Consider the following 15,527-nt stretch of genomic DNA (forward strand, 5'->3'; position numbering starts at 1 on the left):
GGGCTGGATTTAGGTTTGATGAGGCCCTAAGCTACTGAAGGTAATGAGGCCCTTTATATGTCCAGCTGTCCTTTGTCAACAACAAATTGCCGCTGTTTTTTGTGTTGAATATATGCTCTATGGTAATTTATGGACCTCATAGGTATCTAAAGCCATTTGCACATGCAGAATGTAGGCATCCTATACAGTGGTACCTCGGATTAAGAACTTAATTCATTCTGGTGGTCCATTCTTAACCTGAAACTGTTCTTAACCTGAGGTACCACTTTAGCTAATGGGGCCTCCCACTGCCACCACGAGATTTCTGTTCTCATCCTGAAGCAAAGTTCTTAACTTGAGGCACTATTTCTGGGTTAGCAGAGTCTGTAACCTGAAGAGTCTGTAACCTGAAGCGTCTGTAACCCGAGGTACCACTATATATAGAAATGAGCAAACGAGTGATATTTTAGGGAGCAGGCTAGCAGGCGGGGCCCATTACTTACATCATAGGAGCCTCCACAACACAAAACACTGTTGCTGTTTGTAGGTTTTATTTTATTTGTTTTTTATCTTATATTTTGGAAATGTACATCCAGGTTTTTTCCCTTTTTCTTTTTTTTGGGGGGGGCCCCCAAGAGAGTGGGGCCCTAAGCTATAGCTTGTTTAGCTTATACGTAAATCCGGTACTGGATACAGGGTTAGGTCAGAGGGGAAGTTCCTTGCTGCTTTTCATTTAGTGACAATGCTAAGGCAGACCCTTGTACATAGCCCTGTGAATTGCTATTTTGAGATTAATACTGTGCCTTGCTAGTGCTATTAAGCATAAATCGAAAGGGGATACATGAATGTGGGAGTCTGGACTGGTTGAAGACCATTGGTCTGCACTGATTGGTAGTGGCTTTCTAGGGCATGGGTAGTCAAACTAAGGCCCGGGGGCTGGATCCAGCCCAATTGCCCTCTAAATCCGGCCCACGGACAGTCCGGGAATCAGCGTGTTTTTACATTAGTAGAATGTGCCCTTTTCTTTAAAATGCATCTCTGGATTATTGTGGGGCCTGCCTGGTGTTTTTACATGAGTAGAATGTGTGCTTTTATTTGAAATGCATCTCTGGGTTATTTGTGGGGCATAGCAATTCGTTCATATTTTTTTCCCAAAATAAAGTCCGGCCCCCCACAAGGTCTGAGGGACAGTGGACCAGCCCCCTGCTAAAAAAGTTTGCTGACCCCTGTTCTAGGGTTTCCGGGAAGGAACATTCCTAGTCCTACCTGGAGTTGCCAGGATCTGAACTTGGAGCTCCTCTGCAGGCAGAGCGGATGCTCTCCCACGGAGCCACCGTCTTTCCCTCCTACCTCCATGTGAAAAGGATGTGTGCCGTTTCCCCTTCCTGACCCCACTGCAGAGTGTGCTCCACTCCCATGACCCCAAGCTGTCCATGACTCCTGAGATCCTTACGACCGAGAAGTCAAACGCTTGTCCTTACCGAAGCGAGTTCCATCCGATGGGGAAGAAAGCAATAGGAAGCCGGATTTGCATTGCTCTGAAGCTTCAATGTCCATGTCTCCAAAGATCAGGCTGAGGGAGCTCCCCGCAGCTCCGCGGATTCTCCACTCGCAAGACGTGAAGTTGGGATAAGTGCCAGGGTAGTTCTTGGAAGTCAGAGTCCCGCTGTAAGGCGTCAGCGTCGAGTGACCGCAACCATCCCCTGGAAGGCGAGGAGATAAGACTGATGTACACCAGCACTAGGTACTGAGTGCCAAGCACGTCAGGAAGCTGCTTTGCATCATGTCAAATGATCTGTCCGGCTACTCAGGAATTGCCCACTCTAACTGGCAGCTTCTCCATCACTTGTTACCTGATCCCTTGCAGGCTGCATGGCTAGTAGACTACTAGTCATGATGGGGGAAATTAAGAGAAAGGGCCATAGCTTGGTGGTGGATAGCATCTGTTCTGCATGCAGAAAATCCCAGGTTTGAACCCCAGAATTTCTCACTAGGCCTGGGAGAGATTGCTGCCTAAAATTTTGGAGAGCTGCTGCCAGTCAGTGTAGACAGTACTGAGCTAAATGGACCAATAGTGCACGATGTTCCTACCACCTCCAATCTCATTTTCCCAGTCTTGAACCTGGGACCTTCTGCAAGCAAAGCGGATGTTCTAGCACTCAGTTAGGCCCCCTCTATTGGCTTAGCTGGGATCAACTACCTTCATCTTTCTGCTCTCCCATAACTATCTACTGCAGTGACCATTCAGCACTAAACTGCAAATTTTCTCAGGGAAAAGCGGCAACACAAGCCCTCAGTTTGCTTGATTTTCTCCTCCAATTCCTTTTAGCCTCTTAGAACATAAACCCCATCATTTTATTTAAAAATGCAACTGGCTAGGAATATATCAAAGCCCACTCTACTCCCCCACCATCACATGGTTGGTCCAGGCCTCGGTCAACTTGATCGGAGATCTAGATAAGATCCTGTTTATGTGAACGATCTGTGATAAGATCTTAATTGGCACTGGCTGGCTAATTACTTTATGGCCCCAATTAGCCCCAAAACGTCAGAATGGGAGGCACAACTCAGAACAAAATTAACCCGGTAAGTTCTGAATCCCAACAGTTTATTCGTACATCGGGGCTTATTCCCAAATGAAGCGGGTACCTGGTTGCAGCTTTGAAAGCCACATAATCCTTCTCCCAAACAGGATGGTTAAGGAAAAATGGCATATTGTGTTTCTCTCCTACCCTTTCGACAGGGGTTCTCTAATTTGAGGGTGGGGGAAGCTAAGGCCCTCCAGATGTTCTGCCACTGACCTGTGGCCATTCAGAAGGGGAAGGGTGGGAGCTCAGTGACAGGGCTTCTGTTCTGCATGTTCAACCCCCCAGCATCTCCAGACAGAGGTGGAAAATTCCCCACGGCCTGAAAACCTGGAGAGCCACTGTCAGTTAATATAGACAAAGCTGAGCTAGATAGATTAGTGCTCTGACTCAGTAGAAGGTAGCCTTCCTATGTTCATGGACTACAACTCCCATCATCCCTGACAATTGGCCACCCTGGCTGGGGCTGATGGGAGGTGAAGTTGAATAATATCTGGAGTTCACCAGGTTGGAGAAGGCTGCATCAGATGATTCAATGATTAAAACACAGGGCATGACCTGTTAAAGTACACCTTTGTCATTCCATCAGTTGCAACTTGCTTACAGAGGACAATCTTTTAGTATGCAATACTTACACTCTTTTAATGCAGAGCTGTGGTGCTTTATCAAGTTTAGAGATATAAAATCTTGGATTACACATGATCCCTTTGACAGGTAAGAGCATTCAGTGTGCTCTCAGTTCTGTCTACTATCTGATCATCGGTCCATCTACTTATTTTTTTTTTAAGCAAAAGGCAGTGTGTGTGTGTGTGTGTGTGTGTGTGTGTGTATCAACATAATTGTGTTTGGTGGGGGAGTAAGGTATTTATGGGAATTGGTTTTAGACTATGGCCCACTATCCTGATTGAAGATGCAGATGAATGAGATTATGAGTCGGGTTAGAGTTTAATCAAGGGCCTGGGAGAGGGAGAGGGTAATCTGCTTGGCCAAAGATTTCCTACAATTCCACAAGTTTCTGGCTTTGCTGGTTATCGGCTTCCTTCTTAGCTGTACAATATTGCGGGTGGACGCGCTCTCTCTGGCAAATGCATGAAGATGAAAGGTCCAATAAAGTATTTACTCTGCCTGCGTTCAGCAGGGATGGGGGAGAAAAACAGTGGAAGAACACCAGCAGGAAAACTAGACCGGATAACGAGTGCTTGATAATGAGCGCAACACAAGAAATTGTTTTTTAAAATACAAAGCAATATAGAAACAAGAGGTGGCTGATTTGGTTATGCTCTGAGAACTGTTTGGGGGGGGGGGCATGGAGAGATAAGGGGTCTGAGCTTGGGGAGGGAGCCAGCAGGTTGTCACCCAGTTGGTCCATGCCAGCCCAACCCACAGTCCTGCTACCATCTCCCAATGTTCTTCAGCTGTCCCCAGATGCTGGACTATAATCATCCCTGACCACTGGCTATGCAGTCTGAGGCTGCTGAGAGTAGCTTCCAGACAACCTGGGAGGTTGCGGACACTCTTTCCTTGGAGGCTTTTAACCAGAGGTGGGATGGCCATCTGCCATGGATGCTTGAGGCTCTGGCTCCACATACTGTTTCCACCTTACCAGTACCAATGGGCATCAGCCAGGTGTGAACAGTGGATTCCTCCCACCTTTCGCTTTTGTTCAAAATCTTATAGAAAGCTGTAAGCAATTCTGCAGAAAGGAAGCCCTGCAGTGGGATGGAGGGTTTCTCCCATGTTTGAACAATCATCAGGTTGTGGGGGCAGATTTGTGGTGGCAGCGGAGTATGCATGTCTAAAAACATAGGTGCCTGCTTGTGGCTCTGAGCCTCCCCTTTCCTGCCTTGGCACCTTTTACTCAGCCTTTGCCCCTGATTTTTTTTTTGCAGTGGCCCAAAGTCAGATAAAGTTGGTATCTGTGTGGATCTGAATTTATTTTATATATATGTTGTTGTGGTTAAACTGTTTACAATTGGTTTTAATTGGTTTTTTTATATATGCAAATGTTTAAACCGTTTTCACACATGCAGGTTTTTCTATATACGTTTTTATTGTAGTGCAAATTGCTTTGGGGTGCCTCGTGGGAAGCCATTCATAAATGAAATATACTGCAGTACATATTTTGGAAAGTTGTTTGCAACAAAGACATTATAAAATATAAACTAAATAAAACAGAATAAAATACATTCCAAAATTAAAACAGTTATTAAAACCAGACATTCTGTCAGATAAGAGTTTGCTCCCATGAAGAATTTAACTTCTCATCCCCCAAACTTTACTCCTTAAAATCGTTGCTCCAAAGGCAAAACAAGCCAATTTTTCAGAGACTATGCATTTGGACACTTTTTAAGACAAATGATGCTTTCTGATATCAAGGAGCAGGTTTCTCTCTATGTTTGGATACATTTGCACACCACTGTGAATCAAGATGAAGGACTGAACCTTTCAAAACTGCTCTGATTTTAACCACTGATTTCAAAACTGGAGTGGTTTTTTTTAGTGTCGTAGAATTTCCGAGCAATGCTGGGTACAAGCTTGCTAGATGATAACAGCAGTAGTGATACAGCCCATCCTCTCATTTTCTGGATCTGCTCTTATGGATGGATGGCTGCTACATCCCTGTCCTGGCATTAACAACATCTCCCCCCCCCCTCCAAAAAAACCCCAAAACACTTTTCATAACTATGTTGGAGGGAAGCAGCGGGAAATTCCAAGTTAGAAGAGGGAGTCACAATTCCCAGGAAATTTCACTGGCAAAAAACGTAAGCAAAAAACCACTTATAAAGAAATTAGACACAACTCAGATAGTGAAGGTTCCCAGTGCACAAGTCATTGCATTTTTCTGGAGCTCATTCAGCAGGAAGACATTACCATGTTGGTCAGCAAATTCCAGGCGGTATATTTTTCAACAGGATGTGGAGAAGACAAAATACAACAGATGCTACCGGGGGATGGGGGTGGGGCGTCCTTACTTTTAGATTAAGACCTAAAACCTCAGAACTAATATTTTACACACAGAGAGAGACACAAAGGAATAAGATTTCATCATGGCCGCTGTGCTTGTTTCGTTTTTTTGAGATGAGTATATAGAAGGGTTATTTTGCAATTTATTTGCTGTGGTTCCCAGAAGTGATGTGAAGATCATCTCTATACTGGCTTAATGGTGTGTGTGTGTGTGTGTGTGTGTGTGTGTGTACTAGACATCTATACCTATCAGGAGTATCTATTGTCTTCTTATGGCCTTTGGAGGTTGAAATCCTCCTCCTCATCTATTAAAGTTGTAAGTTCTTTGTAAAGCCATTGGATGAGCACAAGCATCAATTTAAGCAGTCCTATTTGCATGGGCATCAACTCTAGAATACTAAGGGACCGACTTCTTTGTGGAAGGGTACAAAAATGCAAGGGAGAGAGAGAGAGAGAGAGAGAGAGAGAGAGAGAGAGGTGCAGCAGCAGCACATAGCACAATACCCAATTTATTAGGATCAGCATGACTGGCTGTAGTCCTATGCCATTTCCTCTGCTTCCCTTAAACTCAGTTTTGCTTACTTCTGACTGTAGACTGCATAGCTTCAACTTGCGAAGCACAAACATGTCAGACTTTCTTGAAAAGACGATTTCCAGACAGCTGAAATTCAGCCTGAAAACTTTCAACAGGAACTGCAAACCATCTTGCAGAGATTGCTTCGTTCAAAGTTTATTGCTGCTTTAAAGTCTTTCAGAATTATTCAACTTGTTGTTTTGAACTGTTTTTCTTCCACCTATAATTTTATCCGCCCACCAGCACCCACCTCTTTGTAAACCGCTTTGAGGTTTCTTTTACAGTCAAATAGTGGTGTATAAAAAGGTAAAGGGACCCCTGACCATTAGGTCCAGTCGTGGCCGACTCTGGGGTTGCGGTGCTCATCTCGCTCTATAGGCCGAGGGAGCCGGCGTTTGTCCGCAGACAGCTTCAGGGTCATGTGGCCAGCATGACTAAGTCGCCTCTGGTGAACCAGAGCAGCACACGGAAACGCCGTTTACCTTCCCGCCGGAGTGGTACCTATTTATCTACTTGCACTTTGATATGCTTTCAAACTGCTAGGTGGGCAGGAGCTGGGACCGAGCAACGGGAGCTCACCCCGTCAAGGGGATTCGAACTTCCGACCTTCTGTGGTTTAACCCACAGCGCCACCTGCGTCCCAAATAAATAAATAAATAAATAAATATTGTTCCTCTCATCCAACCAATCTATGACAGCAATGGATGTGAATTTTATCTTTGTATGGTAAGCTGGTTTCTACGACACATGCTCACCCCCTTCTCTCTCTCTCTCTCTCTCTCCTCCATCCAGGCAACCAAGAGACATTATCAGAGTTCTAAGACATGCTCCTGCCAGATGAAAACACTCACGACAAGTGTGAACAGGGTGGGTGGCCTGGAATGGGTCCAAAAGACCAGCTAGAGAAGGGGCCAGGCTTCCCCATCTATACCATTCTGCTGCCCAAGACTCAGGAGTCAACACTTTCCAGGTAAGTGGCAATCTGCGCTGCTTGCCAGGTAAGTGTGCATAGCAGGGGCAGGAGAATCCATGGCTCCGCGTTAACTTGTTGCAGTTTCCATCAGCTACAAACAGTTATCAGGGATGATAATAGGGGAGACATAGGTTGTCTTTACATGATACACATGAAGCACACTTCACCCCACTACCCAAAAAAAAGGATCCTGGGAAATGTAGTTTTATTAAGGCTGTTGGGAATTGTAGCTCTCTGAAGGCTAAACTACAGCTCCCAGGCTTCTTGGGAGATGTGCTGTAAATGAATGGTGTGCATGCAGCCATAGTCCAGCAAGATTTGAGGGTGATAGGTTCCCCACCCCTAGTTCGTTGTGTGGGATTGCAGCTGAGTATCATTCACTGAGCTGTGCAGCTCTGCAAATGAGCTTACAAGCTTTGAAGGGAACAGGAATAAGAAAACAGGGACTGCAGGCAGAAGCCTCTAAGATTTGCCCAGCTGTTTAACCCTAAGCTCCACAGATCCTCTTAGTGCTGCCATCTGGAATGAGAGCCTAGGCCAGCAACTTCACCAAGCCGTCCCCGCAGATGTTTTGGACTACAACCGCCATCAGCTGATGGGAGGGAGTGCTGGCTAGGGCTGATGGGAGTTGTAGTCCAAAGCATCTGGAGGTCCCCAGGTTGGCAAAGGCCGGGCTGGGAAATTATTGCCCCATAGTCATGGCTCCAGACCTGCGTCGCACATTTCCCCAATAGGATGGGCAGGTTCCAGCAGCGCCGAAATGCACCCAATGGGGGGGGGGGTGCTGCGTGTGCACGACGTCACATATGCGATGCCCCCCCAACCCAACTCTGTCTGCCATCCCACACCCACCCATCGCCACCCAACTCATCTTTGTGAAAGGACATGCGGGGCAAAGATGCTTTGCCCCATGTTTCCCTGGCAAAGCTTGCCAACGCAACTTCCGGGAAGGTGCTCTGCAATCATTAAAAAGGGACACAAGGGGCGAAGATGCCATGCTAAATCCTATCCCATTCTTATTCCTTTATCTATGGAAGAATAGAAAAGAGTCTTTTTAAATGCACACTTTGACCAACGGAACCTAGAGACTGGCTCACACACTTGTGACATTGTCATTAGGACTCACACCTGCAAAAATGATTGGTCTACCACTTCTGGCTCACCCCACCCCACCCATGGGTGAAACTTACTGCCACCGAACCATGTCTTCTGGATAATAAAGAAACATAGGGCAGTACACAACTCAGTGTCACTCAGAGGGGATCTGTTGAAAGGAATGGACCTAACTTAGTCCTGTTCATTCATTTCAGTGGGTCTGCTCTGGGTGAAACTCAGCTGACAAGTACCGCTAGAGTTGGGAGAGGTTTCTGAGTTCGTCTGGTTCAGTTCCTTGCTCTCGGCAAGAACTGCAATGCAGGATACAACAAGGGCACCCTTGAAAAACAGCCATCCAGATTCTGCTTAAAAAGCCCCTCCAGTGAAGGAGTGTCCACCACTTTGCAAAGCAAGTTTATTCTAACAATTAGCCCATGGAGACTCATTTGGACAAAGGGGGGCAGTGCCCCACCAGTCTCAGTCGGGCCCTACCTCTTCCCTTGCAGCCAGTCCTAGTGGGGTGGAGGCACTGGCTCTCAACTTCCTCCACCTTAGTTTCAGCTTTGCCCTTGGAGAACTCGGCAGTGGGGAGGAGGAGGATAAGGGACAAACTGTGGCCCTTGATGTTCAGCCCCAGACAGAGTAGTCAGTGATCAGGGATGATGAGAGCTGTCATCCTGGCCACAGGATCTCCATCTCAGGTTGCTTCCAGACAGCCTGTTTAGTCAGCATTCGCCCTGAATCCATTGCAGGGAGATTGGAGGGCGTTGGTTGTGTATTGAAATCCCTCCTTCCTTGGAGGTTTTCATGGATGCTTCAGTCGACATTTCTGCATTGCAGGGGGTTGGACTAGATGACCCTCGGGATACCTTCAACTCTACACAGTTATATGATTCTATGAAATGAGCATCCAACCTACTACAGGGAGGTTAGACGAGGTTGCATCACTGCACGGACGTCCCAGGCTTCCCAGCAGCCGCTTTCCTTATCCCCGCTCAGGCATAAAAACAAAACAAAATCGGATGTTTTCGAGAAGCGGGTTTGTTGCGCAAGATCTCCCCATCAGGATGCAATTGTGCAACCGGAATTTGCCATGTAAGATTGCAGCCCGCCCGAAAGCAGCGAAGGAGCCTGGAAGAGCCCCCCGATTTCAAGACTGTGAGCTTATCGGTCTTATGGATCGTCCTTTCTTGTGTCGGCAACAGGCGTCGCTTCACTTAGCATTTACAATGTTGGCTTGGCTTCCCGCCGCCGCCGCCTCTCCCAACTCCTTGCCCCTCCTGCCAAGTCCTACCCGGACGGCGTCCCACCCGCAGGAGTTCCCCAGCCCGGCTCCCAGTCCCTCTGCCGCCTCGGCCACTTACCCGTCTGGCTGCTGGCGAGATCCAGGTGCTGGAGCAGCTGGAGGAGCCCGAGCGCGCGCAGCGCCGGGCGCATCGTCGAAACGGAGCGGCGCCCAGGATGCGCGCGAGCTCAGCCCGCCGCTCGTTCCACACCCGGCGCCTCCACCAGCGCCGCGGCATTCCCGAGCCCCACAGTCCCCGCCTCCCCATTGGCTGCGGGCGCCGCGGAAGAGCCAATCACCGGGCAGGGACTCCCCCAGCCCAGCCCCCCCCCCCGGCAAGATCTATCTGGCGGGCTGTGCCCACCAGCAGGCAGGGAAATCGCGTGTGGGAGGCTGGGGCGGGGGATTACCGCCCCTCCTCTCACTGACATATATAGCACCGTGGGGGGGGGGAGTGCAAAGAGAGGGAGGCTGGGCGGTTTGCACATCTGTTGTGTCTGCGTCCAAAAGTCTCAGCACCTCCCCTTCTATAGGTATTCAGAATCTATCTGCTCACCATGAACTCAGTGGCAGCAGGATTCAAATTTGCTTCCACACTACGAGTGGTAGCATCAATATTACTGTCAGTGTTACCAGTACTGCCAGGTACCGGTGCTATTTTTTACCTATACAGTGGTACCTCAGGTTAAGTACTTAATTCGTTCCGGAGGTCCGTACTTAACCTGAAACTGTTCTTAACCTGAAACAACACTTTAGCTAATGGGGCCTCCTGCTGCCGCTGCACTGCCACAGCCCGATTTCTGTTCTCATCCTGAAGCAAAGTTATTAACCTGAAACACTATTTCAGGGTTAGCGGAGTCTGTAACCTGAAGGGTATGTAACCCGAAGCGTATGTAACCCGAGGTACCACTGTACTTTGTTTACCTGCCAGGTACCAGTACTATAGGGACGTGGGTGGCGCTGTGGGTTAAACCACAGAGCCTAGGACTTGTCGATCAGTTCGGCGGTTCGAATCCCCACGACGGTGTGAGCTCCGTTGCTCGGTCCCTGCTCCTGCGAACCTAGCAGTTCGAAAGCACGTCAAAGTGCAAGTAGATAAATAGGTACCGCTCGGGCGGGAAGGTAAATGGTGTTTCCGTGCGCTGCTCTGGTTCGCCAGAAGCAGCTTAGTTATGTTGGCCACAGGACTTGGAAGCTGTACGCCGGCTCCCTCGGCCAATAAAGCGAGATGAGCTCCGCAACCCCAGAGTCGGCCACAACTGGACCTAACGGTCAGGGCTCCCTTTACCCTTTACCTACCAGTACTACTGCCTGTGGTGCTACCACTGGTGCCGCTAGTATACTTAGGTAACTTTTAAGTCCCGCTTTTGAGTGTATGGGGATGGCCGGTTCTTTAAAACAGGGGTAGCCAGTGCAGAAACCTCCAGATGTCGTGCTGGGCTAGAGAAAAATAATGAAGGGGGGGCAGGACAGGTGCATATCAGCTGGTGCATATTTTTCCGCCCCTGAATAGGGCTTCTTGAGAAACTGGTTTCACTCTGAAAATAAAAGCTCGTTGCAGATTGATCCAGTCCGACCCCCGCAATGCAGGAATCTTTTTGCCCAACGTGGGGCTTGAACTCATGACCCTGAGACTAAGAATCACATGCTCCACCAATTGAGCTATCTTGGAGCTAGCATGTTGAGGACAAGCACAAACTATTTTGGATTAAGAAAAACTGCATTTCAGTGCTATAACTGGGTTAGCGTATGTACAGCCATTGTCGGATTTTAGCATCCTTCTGCTTCTCCTGGAAGCAAAGCAACAGAAAGGGTTGCAAACAGAATGGAAAATAAAATATCTGGTCTTCTCTGTCTCTCACTGTAAAACTGGGAGCTGCTTCCTGAAACTGCTTTTATTTAATGTCTAATACTTGGCAGTGCCTACTTTCAAAACTTGGCATTCCCTCTTTCTCAGTAAACAGATGTCCATCCCGACACCCAGCACGCCAGGTGGCATTTGGCGCCATCAAGTGGTCATGACATTTGTCCTGCTAAAAGTCCCTTAGAACGAAATAACTTGCTTTGCCTGTGCTGAGTAGCAACGATTTGTGGGCCACATTGCAAAGAAATAATGGGTTGCAGGGCAAAGGCTAGCTTGCATATTGAACATTTAATTGCATATTGAGGAGTAGATGTGCAGAGCTCCTTTATGTGAGGTGGGATCGTGAGTGGCCCAGGATCCCCCCCCCCCCGTGTAGATTCCCCTTCATATGATCCCCAAACATACAACCGGGGAGGCATAGCTGACCTGTTGGGGCTACAAAGTGTGATCCCTCACATGCACGTTCAGGGTCTGAGAGGGAGGGCCAAATTGACCTCTCACCATTAGCCAGTAGTGGCTAGTACTCATGGGAATGGTAGGGTGGAAGGTGTGGAGACCAACAATAGGCGGTGCCACTACTAACCAGACCCAGACCCAATGGCAGGCAGAGCCAACTAATTCTGGTTCTGTTCTCCTCCCTCCTTGCTGAAATCTACAAGGGCAACACTGAGACTGAGAGGGAGGAAGCCAACAGCTAATACAAACCCCTGGACTTGCTGCAAGTAGGAAGGGAGACAGATGTGGGCTGGCTAAGGGCAGACTGAGGTTGGTGGGTCAGGGCACATTCACACTAATGGACCAGCTTCCCCTGGTGTTAATTCCCAAACTGTGGTCCGCGGACAAGCTTCATTAAGCTAGTTTACGGTGTGTCCGCAAAAATGAAATTAAAAATCATACAGCAACTACCACAGTGCACTGCAATTGCTGCAACAGGCAGAAAAATCATTATGTGGTCTGCCAAGACCCTCAGCAACTTTTGGGTGGTCAGTGGGGAGAAGAGTTTCACAACCACCAGTTTAGCCTTGCGAATGGGTGTTTTTTAAAATACAATTTCTTACCTGCTCTTCACCATAAACACCCAGGGCAGGTTACCATGTAATATATAGTTATGAAAACAAATGCACAGTTACAACTCTACAAAACAAGTTAAGCTCTTCCAGCTAGAACAGAACAGTATAGATTCAGCAAAAGAGGTGGGTCCCACAAAGCAAAACAAAAGCTGTCAAATTGCATGTTGATTAAGCCATTAATCTCTCCATTACATTTGGTTATGGGTAAAAAGCAAGATTGATACAGGATCGTTCTGGTGTCTTTGCCATCCTGACCAACATCTTAAAGGCGCCATTCCCTTTGATTCAAAAGAAAAGAAGCTATGTGATTTATTATTCTTGCCGCACTTTTAAAAAACATGAAAAATAGCAGTAATCATAAAGCAAATTATCAAAGGCAGGATAAAACAAAAATTAAAAAATCTGCTTAAACAGCCCAGCATAGCAAATAGTAGAAGCTAAAAGAAACCCAAGGCTTGGTGAAACAGAAGTTTTGAGTTCGTGTCTAATGCAGAAATGAGAAACCTGTGGTCTCTCCAGATGTTATTGGACTATGACTCCCACCATCCTTTCCCATTAGCCATACTGGCTGGGGCTGATGGGAATGAGGAGTCCAACATCAGGAGGGCCAGAGTTTCCACACCCCTGGTTTAAATATTAGAAGTGGCCCTAAAGATCTCAAAGTGGAAGAAGTTGCTTTGGAACACTGCATTGGCTGAAACTACAGTATTTAACTGAATGGTGCTTCAAGATGTACTGGGTTGTATGTAATTAAATGAAAAGATTTACCAACTTTATAAAGAATACATCTATGGCCTATGGAAGAGACAATACATCTTCTGTGCCTTCACAACACCAAAATGCAGACGCTGTATATAGTATCACATCCATGTCTGGACCTCAGAGTCATGAAGTCTCATGCAATTGTGCTGTTATTATTGCATTGTTGTGCGCAATTCCAGTCTCTGAGCCAAAGACTCCAGTGGTTCATGTGCTTATTTGTTTATTTACTATATTTGTATACAGCCTGAAGATCATAGGTCAGCTCACAACAGAAAAATGCAAAACAAGAACATAAAATACACAAAACAAAAACACCCCCCCCCAAACACACTGAAAAGGCCATAGAATGTTAATTAGCCAAAGACCTGATTATAGAGAAACGTTTTCGCCTGGCACCTAAAGATATGTAATAAAGGCACTGCGGAGAGCACTCCACAAATGGGGAGCCACCGCAGAAAAGGTCCATTCTCATGTTGCCACCTTCTGGACGTCTCATGGAGGAAGGACATGAAGGGCCTCAGATGATTATCACAGGGTTTGTTTGGGAAAAGGTGTCCTTGAGGTATTGCTATCCTGAGCAAAGGAACTGGTTTGGCTGGTTTCCTCTTATAAATCCTACCCAACATATACAGGATCACAGGTTTCAAAGGGACCCATGGGTATCATCTAGACCCCCCCAAAAAAGCCCCTCGTATATTCCTAGACTTATCCTTTGTAAAGGTTTTATAATTTTCTCAAACCTACGTTACAGAAATACGAGTATTTATTTAGTTACCTTGACTTCACTCGCTCTTTTGCATCTTTTGATTTGCCTGGATCTCTATTATCCAGTTGCTTTTTTGCAACTCACTTCTACTCAAGAGTAGACCCCACTGAAATTAATGAACCCAAATTAGTCATGCCCATCCATTTCAATGGGCCAACTCTTGACTAATTTTGGGTAGCATTCTATGCCTTTTTAAATGTCTTCCTGGAAGAGAGGTTTATTGGTTTGTTCTTGTTCTTATTTATATATTTTATGTTCTCGTTTTGCATTTTTATGCTGTGAATCACCCTGTGATCTTCAGATGAAGGGCAGTATACAAGTATAACAAAAAAATGAAAATGAAAATAATCATCCTTCCCATTGCTGAAAAGCGGCTGCAGCCCTAAACCCTCTGCAAGGTCTACTTCCTAAAGTTCTAGTTACAGGTAGGTAGCTGTGTTGGTCTGCCGTAGTAAAAAAAAATAATTTAAAAAATCCTTCCAGTAGCACCTTAGAGACCAACTAAGTTTGTTATTTCCTGCCAACCTAGCAGTTCGAAAGCACGTCAAAGTGCAAGTAGATAAATAGGTACTGCTCTGGTGGGAAGGTAAACAGTGTTTCGGTGCGCTGCTCTGGTTTGCCAGAAGCAGCTTAGTCATGACCTGGAAGCTGTACGCCGGCTCCCTCGGCCAATAAAGTGAGATGAGTGCCGCAACCCCAGAGTTGGTCACGACTGGACCTAATGGTCAGGGGTCCCTTTACCTTAAGTTTGTTATTACTATGAGCTTTCGTGTGCATGCACACTTCTTCAAATTCCTTAAGTTGTTGTGCTTTTTTGGGGAGATCACGGCCCATTTAAAATGATGGGCATGATTAATTTGGGTTCATGAATTTCAGTTCATTAATTTCTACTCTTGAGTAGAAGTGAGTTGCAAAAAAAGGGAACATCACAGGGGGGCAGGCTTTTGCTGGGGAGGGGCAGAACCTCAGTTAATTTAGTACTGTACTTTCAATGCTTTTCAATAATTTTTGTGGATGGGAGGCGGTGCAGCTACGCCCTATGTATGTTTATCAGGGAGTAAGAGCCCGTTGGGTTCAAGGGGCTCTTATTCCCAAGATACTCCCTTGCATCTTTGCTTTGCTTCGGTTCTTGTTTGTCTTTTGTAAGTTTTGGCGATTTTAAATTTGGAGGTTTATGTATAATATGTTGGTATGGGAAACTGTCGTGTAATAAAGATCAATCCAATCCAATCCCTTGCATCTGACAGCGGCCTTAACGAGGTAAGAAATACATGCAGGCAGTGAGGTGTCAGGAGTTTTGCGTGTTACTTTTTACGCGCTGCTTTGGACGAAGAATAATGAATAATGGCAAAAGCAACGATACTATTCTGGCGGCCCCGTTGCGGCTGGTGCAGCTGAGAATCGACTACCGGCTCCCGACCACCCGCCGCCTCGCACCGACCAATTTCCCCAAGGGTTGCAAGCCGAGCCCCACCCGCCTCCGCCCACCTCCCCAACCAAGTTAAATCCGAGCTCCCCCACATTATGGTCGTGGGGAGCAAAAGCACTAATTGCTCGCGGCCCCTTTAAGGCAGGAGGCAGCCGGAAGTGCTGGCGGCCGAGTCGTGGAG

General features: G+C 46.9%; 1 protein-coding gene across 2 annotated transcripts in view; it reads right to left on the reverse strand.

Moving 5' to 3' along the window:
- Positions 1–9,678, reverse strand: part of LOC307221497 (discoidin, CUB and LCCL domain-containing protein 1-like) — a 45,609-nt gene extending 35,931 nt beyond the window's left edge. For both annotated transcript variants that reach the window (XM_079986021.1, XM_079986020.1), the window contains exons 1-2: positions 9,535–9,678; positions 1,461–1,682 (exon numbers count right to left, since the gene is read on the reverse strand). In XM_079986021.1, coding sequence (XP_079842147.1) covers positions 1,461–1,682; positions 9,535–9,607 — 295 coding nt within the window. In that variant the 5' untranslated portion in view covers positions 9,608–9,678. The remainder of the gene's footprint in view (positions 1–1,460; positions 1,683–9,534) is intronic.
- Positions 9,679–15,527: the final 5,849 nt, after the last annotated feature.

The sequence above is a fragment of the Podarcis cretensis genome (genome assembly GCF_951804945.1).
Source record: "Podarcis cretensis genome assembly, chromosome: 8".
NCBI lineage: Eukaryota > Metazoa > Chordata > Lepidosauria > Squamata > Lacertidae > Podarcis > Podarcis cretensis.